Source organism: Dromaius novaehollandiae, chromosome 10 (assembly GCF_036370855.1).
Source record: "Dromaius novaehollandiae isolate bDroNov1 chromosome 10, bDroNov1.hap1, whole genome shotgun sequence".
Lineage (NCBI taxonomy): Eukaryota > Metazoa > Chordata > Aves > Casuariiformes > Dromaiidae > Dromaius > Dromaius novaehollandiae.
The window spans coordinates 10,130,735-10,158,426 of record NC_088107.1 but is presented as its reverse complement, the minus strand read 5'-3'; the positions used below and the strand labels follow the sequence as shown (position 1 = coordinate 10,158,426).

The 27,692-nt window shown below is 40.3% G+C and overlaps 1 protein-coding gene across 3 annotated transcripts in view; it reads right to left on the bottom strand.

Moving 5' to 3' along the window:
* The window catches only part of ARNT2 (aryl hydrocarbon receptor nuclear translocator 2), a 114,324-nt gene that overhangs the window by 15,728 nt on the left and 70,904 nt on the right, over nucleotides 1-27,692 (bottom strand). For all 3 annotated transcript variants that reach the window (XM_064517259.1, XM_064517260.1, XM_026121276.2), the window contains 6 exons: nucleotides 21,422-21,498; nucleotides 19,333-19,467; nucleotides 18,347-18,421; nucleotides 11,898-12,049; nucleotides 3,996-4,068; nucleotides 3,712-3,835 (listed from right to left, as the gene is read on the bottom strand). In XM_064517259.1, coding sequence (XP_064373329.1) covers nucleotides 3,712-3,835; nucleotides 3,996-4,068; nucleotides 11,898-12,049; nucleotides 18,347-18,421; nucleotides 19,333-19,467; nucleotides 21,422-21,498 — 636 coding nt within the window. The remainder of the gene's footprint in view (nucleotides 1-3,711; nucleotides 3,836-3,995; nucleotides 4,069-11,897; nucleotides 12,050-18,346; nucleotides 18,422-19,332; nucleotides 19,468-21,421; nucleotides 21,499-27,692) is intronic.

Sequence of the window (27,692 nt, the reverse complement as noted above, 5' to 3'; positions counted from 1 at the left end):
CCAGGGCAAACGGAGTAGGGCCATATGAAATGAGCCTGGACTGAAGGAGGTCTGTGTGGGCCTGTGTACTTGAGGACAGCCTCAGGGAAGGGTACATTTCTGGCACCAGGAGAAGCACTCCAGTGCTGCTGCTGTTATTGTAGCCTGTTCGTACCAAGGTAGCAGCTAAGAGCTCAGACCCAGCCAGATTAAGCACTCCACAAGAACGGTATCAAAGAGCCCCTGTCTTAACTTGCTGACAGTCTCCTCTCGAGGATGGCAGGAGCAGAGTAGCTGATTCTCCTGCGCAGCCTGATGGCATGCCTTCAAACCAGGGTGACCACCTGCAAACCTGGACTATCCTGCAGTCTCTGACTGCATTGCTATCTCACAGGAAGCTGGAGGCGCTTTTCTTCCAGGGTGTTTGCAAGAGTTGTTTATGCACACGATCTGCAGCAAAGCAACACAATGGTCTCTTACGGTCTTTGGTATCCTATAAAATCTAATGCTTGAGGGAGCCATGAAATAGGATGCGTGTATCCCAGTGGGGTGGAAGACAGACTATTCACATAGTGAATAACACACATACAGAGATGCCATTAACTTTTATGATCTAGCCTTATGTGGCAACAAAAACACTGGAGATCAATCTCTAATTGAATGAAATGAGGCTGGGTGAAAAATACCACTCAGTCCTTTAATTTAATATTCTGACACTGTATTATTCTGAAGCCCAGGGAAATGCTCACTACTATTACTTTTTTTCTTAGAATAATTTAAAGGTTTTGCTCCACCATTCCTCCATCACTTTCTGCATCTTCCCTTACTATATCCACCAAGTGCAAAACTCTCCACAACTTGCTGATCACTTCATAACTGTCTGTTATCAATCCTGCCTCATTTTCCCCTTTGCTCTTTTCAGTTTCCCCTCCCTTTTCATAAGATGGTCTCCTGGGTGCAAGGCCCACTCAATTCACAAGTAATGTAAGACTCTGCTTGAGGTCCTCAGCTTTTAAGACCTGGTGAGCCTGGCCCCCCAAAGGCCTCCAGCACACACCAGCTCTTCTGTTACCTGTCCCTAAGTTCTTATTACGTTATGTTCTTAGCAAGAATCCAAGTTCTCATTCCCAAAGGAAAAAGTCATCTCAAATTACTTCACAAGAGCCTCAGAGAAGGAGCATACGTGCCACTGATGAAAGCTGTCATTGCTTTTCCTCTGTAATACAGATATTCAATTCCCCACTGGCTACATACTGCCCAGCACAGAGAGCAAGTCTGGGCTGCAAACCTAAACTGCCATGTAAAAAGAAGGGGAAGAAATAGAGACAAGAGCTAGGAGAAGGCTGTGGATTTGGTAGGAAGGAAGAGTTGAGAATGAGTTAGGATAAGGGTGTCTTTGAGAGGAAGGATAAGTGATTTTGAGTTTTCTGCAATAATGTCTTTCTTGCATGAGGTCTTCTCCTTTCTAGGGCCACCCTTTACCAGGATATCAAGCTCTCAGGGTTGGAAGAGAGCCAAAATCCTGCAGGTGCTTTAGACATTTGAGAATGACTTACTAGCAAAATTGAGAGTGCCCTAAATGAACTGGAATTCCTCAAGTGGATCAGAGTTGCCATGGCGGTTACTGGGGTCCGTGCTCCAAGATAAGGCTAAGAGAAACAGCACAGCTCACCAACAGATAAATCGCCTTTAAGACGTCTTGCTTGTGTTGCATCAAATGCTCCTTAGCCACATCCCTGAATCTGGCCCACATCTCTCCCAGATGTATTCCCACTTAGGATTATACCTCTTCACTCTCACCTTTGCTACAGCACCAAAAATCTATTTTGTTTTGGTGTTTTACCGGGATCCTCAGCCCTTTTTCTCTCTAAACCCCTTCCCTGTACTGCAGCCCTTTTACTGGTCAGTCGTACACTTCTCCTAGTAGGACCACTGTTTCTACCTGCAGAATGAATATGTCCTTAGGAAATGCATCATCCTATGCCTCAAGGCATTTGCATGAATGGGTGAAGCCAGACTTCCTCTCCCCTCTTTGTTTGCTTAATTACGGTGGCCACTGCATGTGATTATGGCATCAACCTCCCTGTGTCAAACCTGTATTTATCAGTTCCTTAAAAAAAAAAACAAAAAAACAACAAAATATAGCCAGGAATTGGATCTGGTATCAACATAATGCAAATGTCTTGCAGGCAGCATGCAGGTTTATCAATATTGGTTTTGGACAGTTTATCTCCCCTCTAACTGAGAATGATCTCTTTTTATCATTCAGAGAAGGCCTTGATCACAGCTCCCATGAGAAATTCAGGCAGGGTGAATGTCCCCAAAAAAGCATAGTCTGTAAATTGATAAGACTGAAAAGAGTAATGGTATTTCCAAGAACATAACCTCACAGCTTGCTAGACCCTTAATCCTAACCCGTCCCCACAAACAGTTGAGAGCTGCCTGAAAATGAGCCAATAAGGCAGCCAAAAAGCAAGATGCTCTTGCTTGGAAAAACATATTCTAGTGTTTAAGGTTGGAGTCTTGCTACCTTCTAATGGACCCCTTTTATGGCCTCAGCTGTTGACTTCACTGTTAGAGTAGACAGACAACGATGAACAGGAATAACAAAGGTCCCAGCAACAGGAGGACAGAATATCAAGTCTCTCCTGCAGCTACACTGCCTTCTCTATTTGAAAAGGTCAAGTCAAACATAAGAAATCAATGCAGTGAGGTCATCTCCCAACACCCCTGGATTCAAACCCTGTGGGTTGTTTCCTTCACACACTGTGTGACACTTGAACATTGATTTATTTAAAACAAATGTAAAAACTTTTCTTTTTCAGTGAGGAAGCTTAAGAACAATAAACAATTAACAAGTTCTTCCATGAGCCTGGTTTCCTACAGATATATTTTGGATGACCCATTCAGCTGCCAGTTTTCTGAATGATTCCTGTCTGTTCAGGCAACAGGCAGCTAAGCTGGGGCTACTTTGAGACTACATCTATCCGACTGACAAGTTTACTGCTGCTTCTTGGAACAGGGCTAAGAAATCCTTCAGTAAGGGCACTCAGCAAGGACTCTCTATCTTCACAGTAATTTCCATGAAATGTGTAAGAACTCACTATGTCTGAGACTCCTATCATTCTTATAAATACTTGCCAACAGGTCAAAAATTTGTGGGGAAAAGAATATGGGACTCACAGAGAGATGGACAGTTAGAATGACTGGAGATGCCTCATCTCCCTAGGAAACAAGGATATTATTACACTTGAAAGCAGCATATGCATCTGAACACTTCAATGCAAAAGCAAGTGATTTAAGAAAAAAATGCAGGCTCATCTTAAGACTTCTTAGCAGCTTGCTTAATCCATGTCTACTTATTGAGATGAACTGACATCTGCTGTTTAAGAAAGAAAATATATATTTAGAAGCTGGAAGTTCTGCCCAGTAGGTTTACTATCTATGAGCTGCACTGCTTAAGCTTCTCCTGTGAAATGAAGTGAAAACCAAAACCAAGCAACTCCAGTGACAGTACAGCAGTCCTTCACTTCTGGAGTTCTGCTCCTCATTGTCTTTGAGGGAAATACCAACTAAAGACAAATTCTAGGAAACGGTCTTGAAAGACTAACTTTACCTGGAAATCTCTCTGGCACGTAGCACCTTCTCCTCATTCTCTCCAAGCTGTGTTCCACGTCATGTAACCATGCTTAGCATAATATTAAAAATTAAATAGCATAGACATTCACTTACAAGCAGCTATTCCAGCAAACATCTCGGCAAATCTAGGATCTCTCTCCTGGGAGAAGATAGCATCTGGCTTTTCAACAGACTTTCCACCCTCATGAACATTAGCTGGTATACTTGGAACAGGCACCTGTTGAGATATGCAGAGGCAGGTAATACTCTCCATCATATTTGACAAAAAGGAATTCAGGGATAATCACAATGTATATTTAATTCTGCCAAGATCTGCCATTGCTTTGCATTTTAAAAGATCAGAGGCACAAAAATAAAGAACTATTGAGAAATTTCACCTGAGATAAGTCATAGGATGACAGTCCATCTCTTTGATGTACTTCAAGCTCTGCTTGCTGCTGCTGAAGTTGTCTGCAAAAGAGAAAAAATTACTTCAGTTACAAAAACCAGTTCAGATACAAAAAGGAATAGCTGTGGTCTTCTCTTTTATACTCAGAGTGAAATGTCTGTCAGATGATTTAGTAAGTCCTTTCTTGTTAGATTCATCTGTTTTTAAAGATTTCTAACTGAGAAAGTTTACACCACAGGAATGTGGAATGTAACAGGGCCCATGAAAAGTTTTTCTGTAATAGCACAGAAATGTGGGTGGGTAAGTAATGGAGGATGGAATACAGCATCCTCATAAAGGATTTAAGGATTCGCTGTTAAGATGCCAACATCATCTTCTGCACATTAAAGATGAACATGTCAGGCACTTTCCCTGATCCTACTGAAGTTAATAGGAAAACTCACAGTAATATTAATGCAGAATCATGCCAATCAACAAGAAAAAACTGATCACAGCTTGTGTGAAGCATGCCAGACTAAATGCAACAACCTGTTGTGCTAGAAGGCTAGAAGGAGAAGAAAAGGAGAAAGCACTGCATGCAAGTCCTTTTCGTACTAACATGATTTGTCTCTCTCTCCTCAGGATCAGAGTCCAGATTCTATTTCATTTTTGAAAGCTTTTAAGGCAGCAAATCTCAAGAAATAAATTGCTTGTACCATTACATAAAATCAAGACATTACATAGAATCAATTTGTGTTGACAAATGCTACAGAAAACACAAGTGTCCTTTTCATGTTGATACGATATGAAAAAAAAATCTGTTCTTTAAATGAGATAAGAATCACTGGAAGTAACAGCCTTAATTCAATTATAAGAACTTAGAAAAATACTTCAAAGGAAACTGAAAGAAGCAATAAACTTCAGGGGAAGCATGCCAGAATGAAGAAGTTCAGTGCTGAAAACTCTGAGGATCCTTGAAACAGACTTGATTTGTGTTTAGTGTCAGGCACTGTTACTTTACTACAACAACTAGCCAAATACCAACAAAAAAAGTCATTGGAAGTTGTTAGAAATAACTGGCAGGCGACATTTCTTATGGATAAAGACTTGTGGGGAAAGCAAGCAAGTGGTGCTAAGCCAAGCATATTAGCATTCTACATTTACAGATATTGACTGTGTTTATAAAAATGCACAGATATTTTATACAGTTGTAACATATCTAGCACAGTGATTTTCTGCATCAATTTCTTCACTTGCTTTTTTTTCTTCACAACCTCAAAGCTCCTAAACTAGTATTTTTTTTTAAATACAGAGACAGTTATAGTAATGAACAAAACAACTTCAACACAAAATGCCACTGCACAATAAAGTTTATCGGGACTAAAAATCAACCCTTTTGAAATGAAAAGCAAAACTGCTAAGTCTGCATTAAGGCCAGAATTCACCCCTTAATATACGAACCTATGCTTTCTTGATTGGACTTGCACCATCCACAAGTTGGGTCATTAGGAACCCCACTTGTCTGAGCATATGTCTGTATGATCTTCTGCAGACAGACGAACCTACTCGGAGCTGTGACAGCAGAGTGCAAGAGCCACACCATCAAGTCAGTCCAGCGCTGGGTTCAAGTTGTGGCCAGGCTCCAGCCTGATGAAGTAAGAGGCTGGTGTTGCCAGGCCACAGCATCTCCCTAGTGTCACAGCTTCGTGCTGGAAGCAGCTTGCCACCAGCAGGTCCCCATATGCAGGCACGACAAACCGGCGTCTCCCTGTAAAAAGGAAAGGCTCCTCCACGGCCCTGGTGTGAAGAAGCATTGCTGCCACGGAGCAGCAGAGGCTGATACCATGAAGGGTGCTAAACCAGTCTCTACAGTGAAACCCAGGGAACAGCACAGCTGCCAAGCAGATGGACTCCTCCATCTGACACTTCTTGGAGCTGCTTCGAAGTTGAGCAACTTCATTTCAAACAATGAGGGCAAAATTAAAATATACAGATCATTGAGACATCAACTGCGTCCATCTCAATAGCGCACAGTATTTTGGGTGCTACTTGCTGTTAGAAAGATGGATTTTGGGTTTTTTTGAGCTAGTTGGGCACCTGTTGGCATTGCATAGTCTCAAGAAGGCCAGGCTGTGCAGTAATAAAAAAACCTGAGCAGCTTCTATCCTGAATCAAAGGCAGAGGGGCCAGTGGAGGGATGCCACTGGAGGAGGCTGTCATTCATCTAATTACTGGCCACAGGGATGACCAGTAGAGACTCCTGTGTATAAAAAGGAAAAGGAAAATTCAGCACGCTGCTATCATTCAAGCCCATTCCCAACAGCTCACCTAAATGCTCTCTATAAATGTTAAATAATGCAGAAGAGAAGGCTGACTTCTGGGCACACTTCTGACTCTGAAAGCGCAGGAACAGTCCTTCAAAAGAGCTGTTTGGGTTTGACTTGAGGCAGAAGACCTGAGTCACTGCACAGCATTTCAGTTTAAGCTTTTAGCTTCACAGAAGTGGAACAGGAATATTTTGTGATCAAATATTTTGTCTCAAGTGCTGCAGATAACACCTCACTTCTGCTTCTACAGAGAAATTATCAAAATGTTTTCGATCTTCCACTAACTGCTGCTTTCTGTCACCTGGTCGATATTAGCACGAGGACTTTTGGCCTGAGGATGCGCAGGCAACAGACTATCTGTATGATGCTCTGCTTGGTTACCAAAGAAGTTACATAAAACTGTTGGACTGACAAGAAAGTAAACTGTCTGTAAATAAGATCTGACAGTTGTCACAGTTTCTGTATGCCTCTGGCCTCTTTCTGAAGGAGAAAGCTAACAGACAGGAATTACTCACCACACATGTTTTTCCCTGAAAGAGATATTACGGTATGATAGGCAGTAATAGTAGAAGAGATGTTCCAAAATACTAACATTGAGGATTTCAAAACTCTGGATAATCAAACTGGTGTGAAGGTGAGGGGCAACTAGAACAAGCTACTAAAGTAGTTAATAGGTTTTTCCATCCCTTGATGCCTTTCAACCAGGACTTGGTGCTTTTCTAGCAGATGCTTTACTCAGGCACTTGTTAACAGGCTCCATGGCAAGCCGGACAAAATTCTGCGACCGGCAATACACACACAGGATCAGAGTAGAGAGCCAAAGACCTTCTGCAAGCCTTACTATCTAAGAATACATGATACAAAAAATCACTTTTGTATCATGAGTAAAACACAAAAAAAGCTAATCCTCCACATTATCAAAGAGCCATGGATTTTCCATATTACTTTAACCAGTAGAAAAAATACCTAAAAATTACCTCTGGAACGCAAAGAAGCTCTTTGTTCTGCAAGCATAAAATGCTTACTTTTTCAACAAAACTATGGGAGGTAATTTAATCACAGCAAATCTAGGGGGAAGTTTTCCTAAATACCACCCTGTGGACGATAAACACCCATTAAATCCTGTTGTTAATGTGAAAGCTAATTACACTGTTTCATTTGTTTTTATTACCAGTGACTCGGTGTGTGTGTCAATAAACAGCACATTAGGTCTCTTCTGTTCCGTATAAAGTATGTTTTCTTGATTCAGCCGTATACATACAAATGAGCCAAACAAAACAGCATACTTATCAGTTATTTGTTTTGTAGGCACTTCTCTAACTCAGTGCTCCTTCACCCTTCTCTATCATCTGTAATACTCGTTAAGCTACAGTACAATATAAATATCACATTGTGTCAACAGCGTTGAACTTGCGGAGCAACCTACCAAATCCACTCCTTATGAAAACCAAATACTTAAGCATATCTTCACTGAATTGTATGTAAGCTATGCTGCACTTGATTCTGATTGAAATGCAAAACCAGGTTAGCATCTTCTGCTCTTGACTGCTGCTACTGTGTAAATGGTCCAAATGATGCCTGAACCACACGACAATTCAGGGCACAGCTGACCAGGGAGAGCTGAACGCTGCTGTTGTGCTCACTTCCAACACTGCCATCTAATCAGCCCTTCTGACCAAACAAGGCACACAGATCCCTTCAATCATTCAACTTCTGGATCATTTTTGTAAAGATGGTACAAAACAAGCGCTTGTCATCAGTCTGGGCAAAACTCAAACTGCCTTCTGACCTCCAGACCACAACCTAAATCATCCCTGGTTTTGATTTCCATTTCACAGCTTAAAGGAATAAAAGATAAATTTCCAGGCTCTACACATGATACCCAACACAGCGAATAAGGTATTGCCTGGGTCGACACAGGATCTTGCATGGTCTGCAGGAATGCCTGGCTCACTCGGGGGGTCAGCAGGGAACCGGGAAACCCTTTGGCTTGAACAAAGAAAGCTCACTGAAGCGGAAGGTTTCAATAGTTAATTCAAATTTATTTAAGTAAACGTATTTGGAGGAGAAGGGAATATACTGCAAAAGTTCTTTTTGACTTTGGAGAGTATTTAGCTGAATTATCTCTCTCTGCCTAAACAGTGAAGACACCTGTTTCTTTTCCAGGCATCAAAGTAACCAAAAAAGATCTGAACTTTAACAGACTTTTTGGTGCGAAAGAAAAAATCCTGTATCCTTACCAAGCCTTTTTTATTTAATATTGGCACACATACTTTTTGTATCTATTTTGGACAAAAAGGGGCGAATACAATGGCGGCAATAAGGCTTTTAAAGTTCTCTTTCAGTTACTCTTAAAATTTCTCTTTTTTAGATTATGGTTTCAAAGTCACCACTGTGAAATGGTCCTTGAGAGGTCAGATTGCCCACAGATGGCAGAGGGATCATGAGAAAGTAACTCCACTACCATAGACTGGAATTTTATCAGAATAGCTAATCACTGGTATTGCGGCCCTTGAGAATCAGAAACAGAAAGCATCCCTGCCACAAGCGCGGGCTGATTCATCCGGCAGTCTGCCCCCAGCACTGACCTATGCCAGCTCACTCAGTGATGAAAATCTTGAGACCCAGCACAACTGGAGGATTCATAAACGGATGCAGTAGAACATAGGGCTTTGGGGCTTATAAAAATGAAAACATCAAAGTTTCTATGAGGTCAGAAAAGGATCTTTCTTCTCTGTATATAAAGTCTTTAAGAAATCATTCATTCATCACCATGATGGATGATTTTATTCAAATGTTGCTTTTTGTGTTTCTTATATAAATGTTAATCACAATTATTATTTCTTTTCAGAACTCAAACAGCCCCAATTAAACAGGAAGATGTGGTCTAACTGGGGACTCTTCTTTACAGCAGAACACAGCCCAAATGCTAAACATTAAATGCTTCATTTCTCCAGGAAGTTTCTCTTGGATGACTGCACCCAAGAGAAACTGAGAGAAGTTTTCTTTTCTTTTTTTGAAAGGAACTAAGTGAACATTTGAACCTAACGTTTCATTATCCTTCCACACCAAAGGCAAATTTGGAAAGTTGACTGTTTGAAGCTCCAAAGGAATATCCTTTAAAAAAAAAAAAGCCCGAAACAAAACAAACAACTAAAATCAATTAACCCCCCCCAGCTGGAACCACCACTGCCCTCTACAGTCTTTTTGAAAAACATTCTTCACTGACCAAAGCAGAATTTGAGAACTTTCCCCTTAACAGGCAGACACACAGATGTGCACACTGGCTTTAAAGTATTCTAAGTTAAAAACAAATTTAAGCATAGATTTATCAGGTGTCCCGTCTTTAAAATTCATGATGAATTTTAACTGCCTCAAACTTGTATTTTACGGGGCTGCATACATTCTCAAAGTTATGGGCAAATCAGTATTTGCCTCTATGCAAAACTGCCTACAAATGTGCAAGAGAAGATACCCTTGCTTGGACCCCACGGGGAAGCACTTTGCTGGATCCATGGTATCTGACACCCACCGACATGTAAAGATGGCCCCGCGCACTGCGGCTGGTGCAGAATAACCAGCCCCAGCAGGAGCCGAACGAGGAGGCAGAAATCAACAGTTACCAGGATATACACCTCCCCGAGGCATCTAGGAAATGTGAATTTACAAACTGACTCCAAAAAATCCAGAAACAGAGAGAAATAGCCCTGCATTACAGTAAGTCCTCTTCGGACATCTGTTTGAGAAGTGGGAGAGAGCAGAGGAGAAAAAGAGAAAAAAGTTTGAATAACGCATTCTTCCTGCTATTTAAAAACAAACATATAATGGTTTGTATCTTGCCATAAGGCTAGAACATTTTGAACACGACAGAAAGGAAGGAACATCCTCTGTCAAACTAGCAGCAGGCAACTTCCATATTAGGTCAACATTTCTGGGTTGTTATTCAAACCTACTAAGACAGATATAATAAGAGCCAGAAGTTGGCACAATCCTATTTGTTACAGTAAATGCTGCGATGCCAAGCTGAACAGTATAGTTAAGTCTTGGAAGAAAAAAAATACTCCCAGAGTCAACACAACGGAGTCTATAGGTCAAACTTTCTGACCTCTGGACTCCTGGGAATCAAGTACAATTAATGCAGCGTGGGACAGATTTCAGCAGTTGTCTCTTATTTTGCAGGCCTGTTTTTGCATTAACAAATGATTACGAAAAGAAATATGGGACAGCAGAAACATAGAAATATCTCTTTTGACAGGGATAGTCAGCTTGTCTGATTTCAAACACATTTGCTTGTTTCAAGGAACTGAACTATTCAGTTCAAGCCCAATTGTCAGGGTATGTAGGGAAAAACAAGCAAACTGAGTGTTACGCTGTGTTTCAAGTGACTAAAAGCAAGGCCCTTCTAGCCCAGGTATGAATCATATCCAAACAGCTTTACTGTTCCCTAGCTTGCTCCTAAAGAGAGAGACGCACTAGCTTTCTAGATTCAAATGCCAAAGCCCCAGGGGTTTGGTTTTGCAAGTGTGCATCTCCACTAGTAGACTGCTCATTCAGCATTTCCATTATATACTCTAACAGGTTGAGATCTTAAATCCAATGATTTCCTCCAGGTTAAAAACGTGGCAAAAAAACCTCTGGTCAGACCAGAAGCAGATTTTGCTTTAGAAATAGATTTAAGTTTATATTGGAAAGAAGAAATATTAAAAAAAAAAAATCTGTAAAGCAATGGTTTTTTATCAAATCCAGATTAGCTTCTGCAGTTGCTGGCTCAGAATTCAGAAGGCACCAAAAGTTTCTCTACTCTGTTATGCAGTGACAAAGGTTCACTATACTACTAGGGTGACTTGACTTTTAGAAACAGCCCCACGAGTTGCAGAACTAGACACCCATTTCAACCTCCTTTTAACAGGTTTAATAACAGGTTTTTTAAAGTATTATTCAAAGACAAGACGATTTAATTCCCCTCTTAATACGAGGTTGGATCTGTCCTCAGACTTGAGGACAGTCCACCAGATCTTAACTGAGTATTAGGAGCCCTTCCCCCTCAAGCCCCCTAGGAAATCACTTTTGCCAGCTTTTATATGCTTTAAGAGTAGACTTAGCTCAAGGAGATGATGACCAGGAAGATGACACACTATGACCACAGCCCACAAAAAGCAGGAGTCTTGCCTACACATGTGATACTTGTAAATAGAGACCTGCAATTTTCTCTTTGACTTAGGAACCAGGCTAACCTTTCTCCAATATCATGACAGCTGCTCTGCTGCTGGAAGCCCTGTGCTAGTTAACGCAGCCGGGACCGAGATCAATGGGCTTGTCTAATGACATAACAGATATCTGACATTTATCTCTGGTGCAGCCAGGCCCTGGAAGCACCACAAGATAATGACAGAGAAACAGCTGTAGCTGCAAGTACTTCTGAGGCAGAAAACCTCTGTTACAGACTGTACCATTAGAGAGGAAACAAATGCAACTGGAAACAGGCTACCACAAAAATCTGAATGTGCATTTACACTGCTTACAACTAAAAGCAATGGTTATGTTCTTTCAGCACCATGTACGTGAGCATCTGGAAAGACACATACTTTACGTTAGTGTTGGTGCAGATGATGTATTCAATCTCATCGGAATAAGGATTCTGAAATGTGAAGCTGCTGGTTCTGATCAACATCCATTCCCGGTTTTTGGTACGAAAACGATACATCACAGACAGGACTTGACCTTTCAGTTTCACAACCTGCAAAACCATTTGGAAAGGTTACTAACAGCAGATTGCTACCTGTTGTGCAAATGAATAGTAAACAACATAACTGGTGTGTTTTAGACTTAAATTATAGAAAGATATGGAAACAGTAGGAATATTCTTAATACAATGAGAATAAACAAAATTCATTTTATTTTTGCAGTTATCTCCTTCAGAATGAAACCTTCATGCTTTGTTGTACAAAATGTTCTCTTCCAATTTGCATATAAGAAGAATACAGACTCAGGAAACAACAGGTTGTGCTGTTATCTCAACAGAGAAGCTTTAAGGAGGTTTTAGTGTGGAATGTTTATGAAGAGAGATCGACAGAAACCAAACTGAGGCATCTTATAAATATTTATACGTAAAGTATAAACCAAACTTCGCAGCACCTGAAACAAAAGTCTACAACAAAAAATATTCTGTGAGGTTGCCTATCTCCTTTTCTTTTTGGATACTTAGCTATCCAATTCACATATGTGACATCCCAAATCATACATTAGAATCAAAGTTTAGGATGATATTTAAGCAAGATGGTTTTTTTTAGAAACCATATCCGGCTGGTCTTTTTTTCCCAAAGATGCTAGAAGTCTGACAGTCTTTATGCTAGTGCCAAAATCTGTCTTCAGATGACTAATATCTGGTTTCTGAAACACTCTGAACATTGCCTATCAAGTGCCTAGAGGTCTTCGTTCCACATCCTTGCAGCTAAAGCCTGCTGCATCCTTGGGGATTCTGATTTATATGTCCCAGCTGGATTTACCTCTGTCACTTCTTCAACTCATGATACATCTCTCTTAGATGTTGCTTAAAGACAATCACTCCAAGATGAAAGACCTCAAAGCACTGCTCAGGATGGCTGTGCTTTCTGTTGCCAGGACAGCCATGACATATCAGCCCATTTTCTGAACTGTACATCTCTTCTGCTGTCATATTAAGAGGTAGCAGCTGGACCTTGGTGAGCTGATGTCACATCCTGACACAGTTTCTCTTCTCGAGCACCACTACACTAACTAGAATTACTCAGAAACGTTAAAAAGCGTCTGCTCATATCTCCACTTGGGAAGACGTTATAACCCATGTCCTTGAAGAATAAGAAAAGATGCATTATGGGAACTTCAGGAGACGCAGCTTACACAGCCCACGGGCTATTTTTAAGGAAGACTATCCAATAAAGCCACCTCCAGAAGTCCCTGCTCAGTGCCTTGGTCTCGTATCTAGCTAGAGCTCTGCTGAGCATCTGCTCCCTTGTCTTTCACTGGCTCTTTCTAATGAGACCAAACGCTTTAAAATATCACTCTTGTGCACCTGTTCCCTTAAAACAATCTCTCCTGTCTAAAGGCAGACAAGTCCTCTTCTACCTTATTTTTCCCAAGAAATGAACAGGTAGCATGCAGTATAACCAGCTGTATTATACTGCCCTATAACATATAGAAAGTCTCCCAAGAACAGTTCAGAGCACTGAGGGCATACCAAGGGAGGGAACTCAAACATTGGTGTCATGAACAAGCTCAAAGAGAAAAATATTTATCATACACAATATGTATTTATTCAATGATATGATATGGAGGTCCCCTCAGCCCCCCTGCAAGCAATGATGCAATTACTAGGAGTGGGAGGAGAGGAGCAAAACAACACAAGACTTGGACACGGAAGCCAAAAGCAGTGTTTAAACTGCCCAAGATACCATAAACAGATAGGAGAAGGGATAAAGAAGAACCTCACTACATTTCTTCAAGAAAACATTTGAGTGAGAAACCAGAAGAAAAAAAAATCAGAGAAGGATAATCATTAATAATTAAAGGGATGGAAGAAGAAGAAGGATATAAGTAAAGAGGGGAAAGATCAATTAATTAGACAATAATTAATGGGAAAGACAAACATCAGAAAAAGAAATAGCCCCATGGTCTCTCTGATGTGTAGATGAGTTTTTCATTGTTGCATAAACCCAGCAAGAACTTGCAGGGATGAAGTAAATCATGGAGTATAAACTCACAAAGAATATGCGAAAGCCAGCAATTATGTTGAATGGAAATGAGATACATAAAGAGCTAACTGTAGATGAGGAAAATGTCACAAGTGCTTTGTCTCAGATTCAGCAAAATGCTTAGCAGTGTACAAAGCTTTCAGTCTAATGGGAATTAAGCATGTGCTTAAATTAAACAGCTCTTAAGGGCATAATTGAATATAAATGAACCTACCACATGCTTATGGTTAGGTATGTGCTGCAATGCTTTGCTGAAATGAGCCTTGAAAATTATGTGTGCAATACCTGCCAAAGTTAAAATGCCCCATTCGAAAGAGCTAAGTTGAAGCTGATAAAGAAATAAGAATATATAAAGAAATAAGACAGTTATTGAGGAACCCTAGCATCTTTGCATTAAAAATAGACAGGCCACACAATAAATCAGGTGGAAGAATATCTGTGAGCCTACCCAAAAAAGGCTAGAATGGCAGAGTGCTGACAAAAAATGCTTCCAACTTTCTTAAAAGAAAGAATGAGCCACCACGTGAATGGAGACAGCATCAACAAGCTAATGTCTATTTTTACAGCGTTAATCAAAATGGAGTGAGAATTCTTCACTTGGATGGCCTATTTGTTTAGAGCTAAATCAGAATTCAGATGTCTGGTAATACCCAGTTCAAATTCTGTCCTTGGTTGCCAAAGTTTCATTGAAGGCAACAACTGGGTATCAAGTGAGGGATTTTACCACCAGACTGTCACTACCACGGGCAAAACCAAGGCTTTGATGGCAAAGATGACAATGTAACCATCTCAAACTGAACAAACAGGTCCTGGGCCCCATGAACTCTGGAAATACATGGCCTACTCCAGACTCTGAGATCTGGATCTATCCCCTCTGTGCAACAAGCATGGATGAATTTAAGAAGCAGCCAACCAAAGAAGCATGTTCAAATAAATACTTCCACACTGGCACTGCAACTGCATTGCATATGTTATCTAAGAATCTTAGTTTAGGTCAGGAGAAGACTTATAACGTTTAAAGTCATTCAGCTGGCACTTACCTGGGCTATTTGTATTCAATTTTTTTATTGTTTTTTCACCAAGCTATCTCAGGGGTGCCTCAGGGAAGCAAGGGGAAGGTCTACTGCAAATAAATACCACATCTCATTGTGGAGTCTTAATCCTTAACCACTGGAATTTATTTTTTATTAGCTAACTACAGCTTGTTTTCCCTAAAACTAGTTACTTTAGCAGAAATCCAGCATTTACCCTGTGTCTTTATTAACAAGTAATTGGGTGTGGAGATGTGCTCCAATCCTTCCCCCACCCCAAAGGGTTGTATTTCAGATTGATCAGCTGGATACAGGATTAAATGGAAAGAATGCAATGAGGAGACACAAAATCTTCAGTAATGCCCAGAAAAGTTCAAAATAATACTGAGGTAAATGGCTTTTTCTAAATAAATGCTTTTGTAGTTTGAGTTCAGTGAGCCACATCCTATTATCAGCAATTTTCTACCACCACACCCAGAGAAAAGAATACAGAACTTGTGTAGAAGTGTCCAATCTGAACAGCATCCACTGGATATCAGATAGCCGTTTTCTGGAACCTTTGATACTAAACTCTATTTGTTGATTTTGGCCTTGAGAATATCTCATTCTGGCTTGATTTTCCCACCCTGCCTGATGAATGAATTTATCTTCCCAAGGAAGTAAAAGCTTTGAGATGGATGCTGGCAATTGACCAAAAACTGCAAAACCCTCCCTCTCTCTTACTGTTTAACACCAACCTGGTTCTGATACTGTCAGCAAAATAGAAATGTCAAGTTTTCAGAGGGTTTGAGAGAAAAAGAGCTTACTGGAAATCACAGTTATCTTTCTAATGAAAAAATTTCTAAAGCCAAACTAACGATAATAAAACAAACTGCAATAATCTGTTGTCCTGAAGTATGAATTAAACAAACATTAATTCTGTAATAATATATAAAGCACAGATATCTCTGGTGGGAAAATCCTGAACTGTCTTAAACCAGTGCACACAAACAGGATAACACAAAAAAGATTCAAAGTCTCTACTTTTTTACATTCTTTGGGAATAAAAACCACCTGGTGCATAGCTAAACCATTTACTTCAGTCTTTTATTTCATGATCAAAATAACAGCTCCGATCACATTGCTACTGTACTGAACAAAAATATACAAAGAAGGAACTGCCTACTAAAGAAACAGTATGGTATTTTCATATTGAACTCAGGCCCAGGGAACAGGAACTCTTCACTTCTACTCTGTGCTTTTTTCACCGTGCTGTTATGTGACCTTGAGCAAATCATGTAGGTCCCTGATCCAGCAAATCATTTATGCATATGCCTAATACCAAGTAGTTACAGGGAAGTCCCCAGCAACTGACTTCAGGGATACAACAGCAGCCTCTTATGGCCTGATCTCGCTCTCACTGAACACAGTGAGGATCAAGTCATTAACTTGAATGTTAGTCAGCCCTTCTGAGCCTCTGGCTGTGTTAAGACAATCACTTTAGAGATGGATATTTGACAAGTTATTATCCAGCAGTTCTCTGTCATTGTCTCTCAGATAAATTAGTGGAATCAATCACTTGGGCATTAGTGAAAAAACAGCATGTGTGTTCTCACTGCGCTTCTCGCACCACTGGTGTGGTCAGGCACCAATTCCGGGAGCTGAACCATCTGAAAACTAGCCCCATATAAAAGTGATTAGTCCCTTAGCTAGCTTACCCAGCAAGTCCATCTGTGTTAGCGTCAAGGCAGCAGGAAGGGTGGGGAGGAGGTCAGGAATGAGGGAAAAAAGGGAGCAGGACCTCCCTCTCAGTGACAGCTAACCATCAGGTAGGTTTAGCTGTAGCAACACATCACAACAAAGTGGGGCAGGAAAAATGACAGGGTGCCATAACCTATTTCAGGCATCCAACATTCGTCTGTCCCTGCCTGTGAATCAACATCTTAAATTTAAAAGGTCTTCAGCTGCTGTTTGAACACAGTCCACTGATGTGACACTGACATAGACACAGTGTGGTCACAAAGTCTTTGTCGCTAGCTCAGCAGGGGGGTTAGAAATCTCCGCTTGAGGTGAGAAATAGCCCCGGATCAGTGATATCTTACACTATTTCAAACACTTCTGTAGGGACCATAAGCTCAGTTTTACAACCTATTCTATGAACACATAACAGCATTTATTGTGTTCTCCACAGAGGTTTTTGCACCTCCACTTTTGCATGTTACGCCTGAATAAATAACTGGCTATACAAATTATTTTAAAACTCATTTCACATCCATGTTTTACAGCTGAAAATCTCAACATCCAACACAGGATGGATCAACAAAACTTGCTTGATCTGTTGTCAGAAAATCTGAACTTCAGTAATTGCTTAAACGTGCTACACCATGCTTTCTGGTGCAGAATGGAAGGCACTGAAAAGACCAGTAATAAACAGGGGAAAGCACTCCTATCGTACATCCCAGATCAATCTGAAACAATAAGCTCTACAACACACTAAACTCCTTTGATATACTTGAGGTAACAGTGGCCCCTTTGCAAAAATGAATGCAGAGCAGTAACTTTCCGTATGTTCTTACCTTTCTGTTGTTACCTCTGCCTGCATTTCAATTCCCCAGTAGGGAAAAGGGCCAAATTCTCTGTTGATGTGAAGTGGTGCAAATCCATCAAAGTTTATGGAACATGTTGTTGTCTACACCAGCAGAGAATTTAGGTCACGGACTATATTACAGGTGTAATTTGAAATTCACCGAGTTTCAGCTAACCCTGTTCTCACTGAAGCCCCTTGTAAAATTCTCAGCGACCTCAGAAAGAACACAGTGAGGTCCAGTGTTAAGCAAATTTGAAAACGCCAAACTTCTGCATATAGGAATATTCCCCTCTTAAAACATCCTGTATTACAGAGGAGTTTAACTATTTTCAAAACAACAGCCCATCTTGTTGAAGGTAAATACTTTTGGTTCCCACTTATCCCAGTGGGATCTATACAGGCATCTCTAAAACAAAAAGACAGCTTAACTCAGCAGTGAACACTCATTTAACTTTTAGTAAAATAAAATAAAATTTATAACTGACATATTTCTGAAAACACAGCCAACAGGTGTTGTTGTTTAAACTACCACTTATGCAGTTCAACTGATCATTAATTTATCAACAGAAATTGATTCATACCTTGCTACTCCTTCTCCTGCATGACAGAACAAATACCTTGAAATGAAAAATAAAAGCTACTTCCCTGGATAAAAAAGTAACAAAGAAATAAACAAACAGTGGAAGAAAGGGAGCAGACTGCAGCACCTGTTGGAAACTCTCTCTCAAATGGCTTTGATCTTCAGGATGGCAGAATTCTAAAATGTCTTTCCCCAAAAGATCCTAGAAAAATAAAACATAAAGCTGTGTAAAAAACCCAAACTGCAGTACAAATCCATGTGCATATTTGCAAGTAATCCTTGAAAACACTAGATCTATCACCTTCCATGGGACCACTCACTTAACCAGGGTCAAGTCCTACAAACAAGGTCTGTAGGCATCATGGTCTATGTTGTATTTATACTGTTGCACAGACATATGTATTTACAAATAGATTTTAACTGAATTTTTAATATCTGAAAAATGGTGTCTTCAAGAGTCTGACATCCTCTATTAAAGCTCAATTTACAGCACTACTTTTTGTAAAAATAGTTGTTGCAAAGCTACCTAAAACCAATATAAATGTGAAAAACAAATAAGCTAGAAACAAAATGATTTTTGCCTGTAAACTGCAACTGTTGAGACCAGAAAACAGTTATCATTGGGATTAAAACGTAAAATGCAGTTATCAGAGTGAATTGCGGTAATTAGGAGTTCATTTACTATTCTACTCATTTCTATGATTAGCCTTTATTCAAAGGAGCAGATGTAAGCCTATAGGAAAACAGATGCTATAAACGATGTTTGCTTACTGTTCAATACATTGTTAGAAGTTAATATCTACCGGACTAAGATCCTCTCCAAGCACTGCTAACTTTCTATCACAGAAATGTCTTCACTGGGAAGCTGTGTAAGATTTAAAGCAACTTGCTGTTAGAATTCAAAATGGACTTAAAAGGGATAAAGTGATTTCCCACACGACAAAGGGAAAAACTCTAAATTTTAGAGGCATGAATTGCAAAGAAAAGTAAATAGCATTTAGCACATGACATACGAATAATCAGCTAGAACTATTTCATGTTTTGCTGCTTTTGTTCTTAATGTGCAAACAGAACTTTTTTCATCAGTTCTAACCCGTCTCTGCATTTACTGACCTGGGGCTGGTAGCCAATGACACTGATGCATCTGGGGTCAACGAAGGTGATGACTCCATCAGAATTGTGCCTAGACAAGAACTCGGTTGGGACCGACATGCCATTCATGTCCATGCACACTGGAGAGCTGGTTACCTAAGACCAAACAATCAAGTCCTCAGAATTTAGTTCACAGAACAGTCATCGTAAGTGAAATTTGCTTATTCAGCTAAAGAAGGAAATCTTTTGGCAGACTGCTAACTACTGAAGGAAGTCATAAATAAAACAACAGCACAGATACATGACACAGGAGTGTCTTCAGTCCAGTTTGCAGTGCAGATATGTCCCCTCCTGGCACTTACCTAGGCTTAACAGCACAGCAGAAAAACAAATATATTAGAAGTTTCCAATAAGAAAGGACATAGCAGAGATGTAAGTAAGGCTGGGTTCACCTCACATAGCGGAAGCACCTTAAAACTAGGCATCTTGATGCCCACCCTTGCCAACCAAGAGAGATTTCCAGATAACAAGTGTTGTGTAGGCTACTCTCTGGAAAAGGCCAGCTCATTATCTGTCTCACTATCTATCTATCTGGAGAAGGCCAGTTCATTACCTCATTAGCAGCTCTACCTTTTTTTATCTATCATTATCTAATGCTCCTCAAACCTCATCAGAGAGAATGAAGCATTTCTAGCTATCTACCTGAAACCTGTGCAATCGGGACACTTCATCTCCTTTCCTAGTGGGGCTACAAAAGAGACTATCCTTTTTCTTACAACCTTCAGGGCCATCTCTCTTAGCAAGGCACAAATGCAAAAAGAACAAAATCTCATTTTTTGGTCTTTGCCTTGAAGTGTAATAGCTTGTATGCAGGATTTCAACTTGCTGTTACAGAGCAGTTTTTAATTTGTGCACCTTGACTCCTTTGTGATTAAACTCATCCCCAGAGCCTCCTCTTGCCCTCCCTCACATAGCGCCTGCTGGCTTCTCTTATGTAACAGATGTTTTGACACTCCACATGTTACTAATGTGATTTTCTGGGAAACCATCTTTTCTGGCAGCTGTAAAATCTGACTACCCTTAACTTCCTTCTTTCCATGAGTGGAATACTTTATTCTTGATTATAAAAGTATGATTAAGTTAAAAAAACATCATGCAATATTTCTGTGGCTCTGCCACAATAGAGAAACTCTGCAGATGTGATGGCACTTTTGTTAACATGCAGGCTGTTCACCTCAAACAAAACTGGTTTGGCACCTATGCTCCAATGAAAGGGTCATTCTACCTTGTAAGAACGATTGATGCAATCCTAACAGATGGCAATGAGTGCAGGCCAATAAGAGATCCTGCAGTAGGCTCAAAGATTTTCACTAATGGCTGAATTCCTAGGCCAGGAAAATAAAAATTAGCCTGCACACTGCTGTGATAAAAGAGATTCACCCCGAGTGCTCTAGCTCCAGTTCAGAACTCTTATCAGCAATGGAAAAGAAAGAAAATATATCACTTGCAATAATCAGGACAAAAAGGAGGTAAAATTCTATTCCCACAGTTCCCTCCACTGACATCATATCTGAATATGCAATACATTACATATGGAGAATAATGCTATGATTTGTGAAGCACCTCTTGACTATTTTATCTTTATTATTTTCAAAATAACCTCTGCAATCACAGTTTTCCAAGTAGTTAACGAGAGAGAGAGAGAGAAACAAAGCAAGCACGTGAGAAAGCACACAGTGGGGAGCATATCACACTGTCTTAGGGAGCCACTTTAACCTACTGTCTACAGCACCTGTATCCCCAGGTTTCTCACTATCTAGAATATCCCAGCCCTACCCCATCTCAGGGAATGGCATGTGTGCACATGTTCATATGCCAGGAGCGTCTTTGCAACTGTTGTTGGGTTGAATAGAAATATAGGCCAAAATAACATTTTCATTTTGCTTTACCAGCAGGTTCTAAAAAAGTCACCGGCTGTACACAGACATCAGGGCCCTTTATTTTGGAGACATGTTAAAACCCACAAATCTTTGCACAAATCCTTTACAGCTAAACCACAGCATTGATGACGCTTTCAACAGTAGCTCATATAAGGAAACAATTCCATTACCTGAAGCCTTCCTATTGCCACGAGGCAATATTTACTACCTTGTCCCACATCAGCATCTTCTTCTGGTATAGTCATTCCTAAAGAAAACAACAACACTGTTACAATTAGGAAATTAGAATGAACAGAGATGCTGCTGGCTTGGTTTTATATAATTCCAGGTATTCTGAATCATAAAAAATAACCTTATCGTTTTCTCTAGGACTCAGACATTATCTCTGGGTTCAGATCAGATAATCTTTCTCAGTTATATTCTGTCCTACATATCTCACAGGCATATACAACAACTTTGGCTGCTGAAGCCAAAGCAGATATACAAGTTCCATTACACTGGACAATAGACAGTAACATTCCCGTGACTATTGCGCTACAGCATGTTACTGGAACCATGTTGTCACTTAATACGTTACGTCAATACACACTATGTTCAGTTTTCTTTTGCAAATAATATATTAAAATAATCCTTAAAAAGAAGCACAGCCTAGATTTTTCATTAACTTGGTGCTCACACTTAACAGCCGGTTTTACTTTTTTCTATAATGGACTAAATCTGGGTCATTAAGTTGAAAGATGGAAAAAATGCGGATGCTTTACTAAGTGCTCGTTTCAGTTGTGTAACAGGAGTAACTGTTATAAACAAATGAATAATTTCAAAACATACATGTGGACTGTTTTCCATCCCAGTGTGTCACAAATAGGAGCATTCAGGAGATCAGCCCTGTTTACTTGTTAGTTGGCTAAGTCTTTAGTAAGGCTATTTCCCAACTAAAGCTTTAAGATAGCAATTTCCTATGAGACATTTCAAAAACGATCTTCCAATATTAACACTGCTGACTTATTTTAAGGGATTTGCAAACTCTTTTACAAGGCTTTTCAAGGAATTCAATCATAACAGGCAGTGAATCATTTAAAATGCACTTTAAGGCATTAATGAATTTAATTGCAAAGCAGCTATCAATTATGAAACAAAAGCAAATTTTTCCCCATAAAATTTATAATTCCCAGCACAAGTCAATCTTTGGACCATGCAGAAGATGACAGCATACAACTTTTTTGAACGATGCCTCTGAAAAATGACTATAAATGCTGGCAAATGAAGTGAGGTAGTCTCTTAATGAACTATTTTATACCAAAAGAATTCATCTTCTCTGATGATCAGTTTCTAAATATCACTCTACAGGCATTTTTCAGTTCCTACGAAGCTATGTAATGAAGTAAAATGTATAAAAGTAGGAAAGAAAAGAAAACATACTTTGGACAACATCCTTATCACCTCCAACTTTACTTTCAAGGGAATTCACAATTTTGGGGGGCCTGAGCTCATTCACAGCCCAGCAACAGATAACTAGAGTTTTATCAGAGGATCTCAAGAGCTTTATAAAGGAGGAAGATTATTGTCCCTTACAAGTGGGAAACTGAGGCACAGTAAGAATTTCAATGTCACATGCAGTAACAGAGCTGGGAACAGAACTGCTGTTTTCTGTGCTAGAGCCTTGCTATCCAGAGACAAGAATCTGGCCCTAGATAACTTCTTAACTTCTCAACCTTTGTGATATCCCTCAATAAAAGCCAGGATACTTCCTTTGAAATGCCTTCATACAAGTTCTATGAAAAGATTAAGGTAGCGCTGTGTGACCTTGGGAGTACATTTTAAGAAATCACTCATTATACACGGAAGTTAAAAATAACACGGGGCTGAATCAACACATGCTGTTTTTCAGTTGAACTTTTCCTTTTGTGTTTCTGATAAGTGCCCCTCCCTGAGTTACTAGGGACCAAAGCTTTCACTCAAGAGCCTTCACTCAACTCGGACTACTCGAAACAGCCCTGAAGTGAACACAGTTGCGGTTACACTTCCCGCGGGAGCGCTCTGCGCTGCCTGCAGTTAATGAGGTCCTTCAAGCAGTTAAATTACAAAGGAGTGTTTTGATGTTTCGCACACCACTATTCCAGCCTCTTTTCCGCTACATACTAGACAAACTACAAAACAGACTCCAAACACAAATAAGTCTCATGCTCTGAGATGCCAGCGCAACACTGAGTATAAAACACTGACATTAAACTAGAGTTGAGAGATGTGTTTTACAGAAGTATTTTTACTTTCCTTGCTGTGTTTACACACACAGTCATTTCTTCAGTACAAAACTTAATAATCAGCTAACGACAGCTACAATATGCAAAGAAAGAGAATCTGGCTGCCTCTTGAGAAGAGAGAGGGAGAGAATTACCCTGGAAAAGAAGCGGCAAACATATCTACTGAAAACCGTCCACACGAGGCAAAAATTTGGCAGGCGTGGCTATCTGCTCACATATGTGGGGGGTGAGCTCCAGAAGCTAAGCAATGAACACACGAGCAATTTTCACCTCAAAGAGGTAGAAAATGGTTAACTGAGAATTACGCGCAGTTTTCAGGGGATGTTAAATGAAGTCCAACACTGTTTCACCTTACAAAGCTACGAACAGAAGCGGGAACTGAGAGTAGGACAAACTAAATGACGTGGCAGTTTGGAGAGGAGGACTCATTCCGACACGAGAGAAACGCAGCAGTGGATGAAAAGAAACAAAGGAGGAAAGAGGGAACCAGAGCAACGGAAGAGTTGACTGTAACATTTTGGCCGGAAGATGGCTGTAGGAGCTGCATCCCTTAGGGAAACATCTGTCACTCCTCCAGTCTTGAACCCTGCACCAGGGCAAACTTGCAAGTTTAACTGTTAGCCAAAAGAACAAACATTTTAAAAGTTGGTGGCTGAAGTAATCGCATTCATATTCAGACAGCTCAGTACAGTGGTCTGATTTGAGAGGCGGTGAATGATTCTAGTTCCTTCCAACTTGAAAAGTTTTTCTGAGCGGATGGCTGGTACTTCTGTGAATTAGGCCACTTAAATGCAGAGACCCAAGCGTGGTTTTAAGAAAACAGTTTTAGGCACTCACCTAACATTATTTTCTTTAAACTAGGCATTCTAGTTGGATAAACGTTAACCAAAAGATCTCTTTTTAAATGGGAATTTTCTATATGAAAGGGACAATTTTCAAGTATTTTCCCTTCATTTCAATAGCTTTTTCAGTCATTTCCTTAGTGGCACAGTATATTGCAAAGGACAGCATCGATACTCAGCTGGATGGCTTCCACTTTGCATAATCTCTTTTGCTGCAGCTTTCAACAACACTTTCCTTTTTAGGAACTTGGTTCAGGCTTGCTACTGCCCAAATAAACTCAAAGCAACATAAACAATCTCCAAAATTAAACCTAGCTCAGGAACGCCATTCCTGGTGGAACTCAATGTTGGCAAGGGAAGCTGTTGTTCTAAATTTTGCTTTTTTTTTTTCCTTCTCCAAGATGGATTACATTAAGTCTGTATAACACACTGGAAAATTTATTAGTTGCATTATCCCACAAGGCACACTATGAATAAAAAACAGTCTGCCTGGAATTAATCAATACATGACCCAGTGAATTGCTAACCCTTCCCAAAGTGCCTAGAGCAAAAAGATGCCAAAATGATTGCCTGCTCGCCTGCAACTTGGGTGCTATTATTGACAGTACTCCACGGATGGAAATTATTTTCTTTACTCTCTTGCTGATAGTTACAAAGATTTTACTGTGCGTGTGCTTATATATGAGGATGCAGTTGTGGAAGAGATTTACTTTTGCTTTAATATACTTCCTATTGAACCTATTCCAGTAAGGACAGGTAAATAAAGATACGTGTGCTGCACCTAATGCCAGTTTGTCCCACTCTTGACAGAACATAATACTGCCCCGTAAGTTCATCAAGACATCAGTATTTCCAAAAAAAAGTTCATCCAGGAGCAAGGCCATGAAACTGACCTTTTAGAAAGCATAAGCAAAATAAACACCAGTTACTCACATTCCTCACATGCTACCCTGAGAGAGGCTTTCTTTCTCAACACCAAATATATGCTCCTCTTGGATAACAAATATAGCGCTAGGCTTGTTCAGGTTAATATCAACAATTTGCAAGGCTAAGTCTGCAACTGAACATCATAAATAAAACACTGTGCAGTTAGAGGTTATATTTAATTTCCTAGTGTCCCTGGATGCCAGCAAACAGTATCCCACAGGGCAATGGCATGTGTTTGGGTGGACATAAGGAAATTATTATTGTTACTTTTTAGTTTTCCCCACTGAGCTTCCAGTTGGCCCTACCAGCAGAACAGCTTCATCTTCTGCCTTCCAACCCCACCCCTCTGCCCTGTATCTTTGGTGAGACGCAGAACAGTGTCAGTAGGTTTGTGGTTTCACCTCACTACACTGAAAAATAAGTGATTTATGAGTGTTTATAAAGGCAGAATTAAATCCACAATGGTCACTAGCAATCCCCTGAAAATGCCTCTCTCCTTCAGAACAATTACTGATAAAGCCAAGCTGCAGGATGCTGCCTCCTGAAGAAGCCTCTCCTGCACAGCAGTGGAAAAGGGCTTTCAAAAAAAGTTCTGTGGCTGTTTACAGCATACCACAGAGCAAATCTCGTGAAAAAATCCCAATAAAAAAGAAATGAGTTTCTTTTTTTAAAATAAAGCTTTAAAGATGACAGCACTGCAACGAATATTCAAGCAACTATTTTGTTTTGTATTGGAAATGGGAGTACTCTGCATAAATGTCTGGATTCTGGCGAAAACTTTAAAATAATCTAACAACTTTGGCATGTTGTGGTTAAGACGTTACCGTAAGTCTGACTTGGAAGACTAATATGTTTCTTTTTTTAAGATTAAAAAAAAAAACTAAGGAGGAAAAGAAAAAGATTTCAACATTATTTAAATTCACCATTATTCTGGGATTTTTTATTTGGCGTTTTTGAAATAACTATCTATTTAAGCCTCTTCTTCAGAATGTTTTTTTTCTACAGGTCCTGGCATTGATTTATAAAAAAACTATGACAGACTGTAGCTTCTCTCTCAACCAAATATTTTCCATCAATTGTTATGGCATGAAGAAAACTATTAGGAAAATATCATATGGACCACATAAGATTCATTTCTTTCCAGGACTAAGATTCTCCGAGGGGGAAAAAACAGAAAAGCAAATGCTTGCTTGGGTTTCAAGCTAAACGATCAGGAAAAGGTCAGCATTTCTAAGTTCTGCAGCTGGTTTTGAGTTCGAAGCATTCTCTAGGCTAAGTATCACAAGGTCTTCTAGCCGTTCTGCTTCATGGAAAACAGAGGAACCAAGGCTGGCGTTGGTACTTGGCCAGTTTCAAATGCAGGGTCTTTTTACCTCATTCAGAATAATCCAGCACTGCACTGTCACTGTTTGCTGTCACATACCCTCCACATAAGAAATGTAACTGGCTGCAAAGTCGAGCTGCAATATCTGACCTCTTTTTCACTTGTCTCCCCCACAAGGTTTACCCCACTGCAGAAAGTCCACAGGAGGCCAACATATGATTTACAAGGCTATAAGTGTGCCTGTACCGTAGGCTGGGCTTTTGTACTGAGCTTAATTTCACCCTTCTGTTGCAGGCACAATGAAGGAAATGAACGGACTGTTAAACTTGGCGGAACAGATCTGCTGCTCAGAGTGGCTCTGTCTCCTCTCCATTGCTCCCTCCAAGGGAGCACCGTGCCAAGGGAAGAGCCAAACGGCTCCTTCGCCAGGGCGATGGGCAGGACGCGCAGGCTGCAGCGCTCCTTGGCGCTGCTTTGCTAGGAAATACGAGCGAGGCAGACGCTGCCCACGGGCCTGACCTGCTCCGCGCTCACTCCCGTGCAGAGCAGGAGGCATGACACTTCCTGCGCTTTCTCTCCCATGTCTCATGCAATGAGAAAGGGCTAAAGGCAGTCTGTACAGTGAAAAAGGGCTAAAGGCAGGCTGTCGAATGAGTAAGTGAGCCTTGCTGCTCCGTGAAGGTAAGAGGTAGCCAGATGCACAAAAGTGACTCCATGTTCTGAAATTCCCTTAGAGGTTGTGCTGGAAGCAGACAGTGCCACCAGACCTCAGCCATGATACAATTCTCTTTCTGCTTTAGGCCATTGAAACAAAAACAAAAAAACTCAGTCCTTAAAGTACAATGCCATACTGATGCCAGCTGGTCTAGTTGATTTGTTTTTACCTGTTTTAAATATTCAGATTAATCAGAGATTTAGCATGGACTACTGACAACAGCAGCATCTTCAAATCTTGCTCTATCATATTAGATATTCAAATCAGCTGGTCTATCATATTAATATTGATCACAGAGCAGTTCTTGTCTTGATACTTCTGTATCGCTATTGCTTGTGTTACTCTCACTGTGGGACTAAACAAAAATGTAAC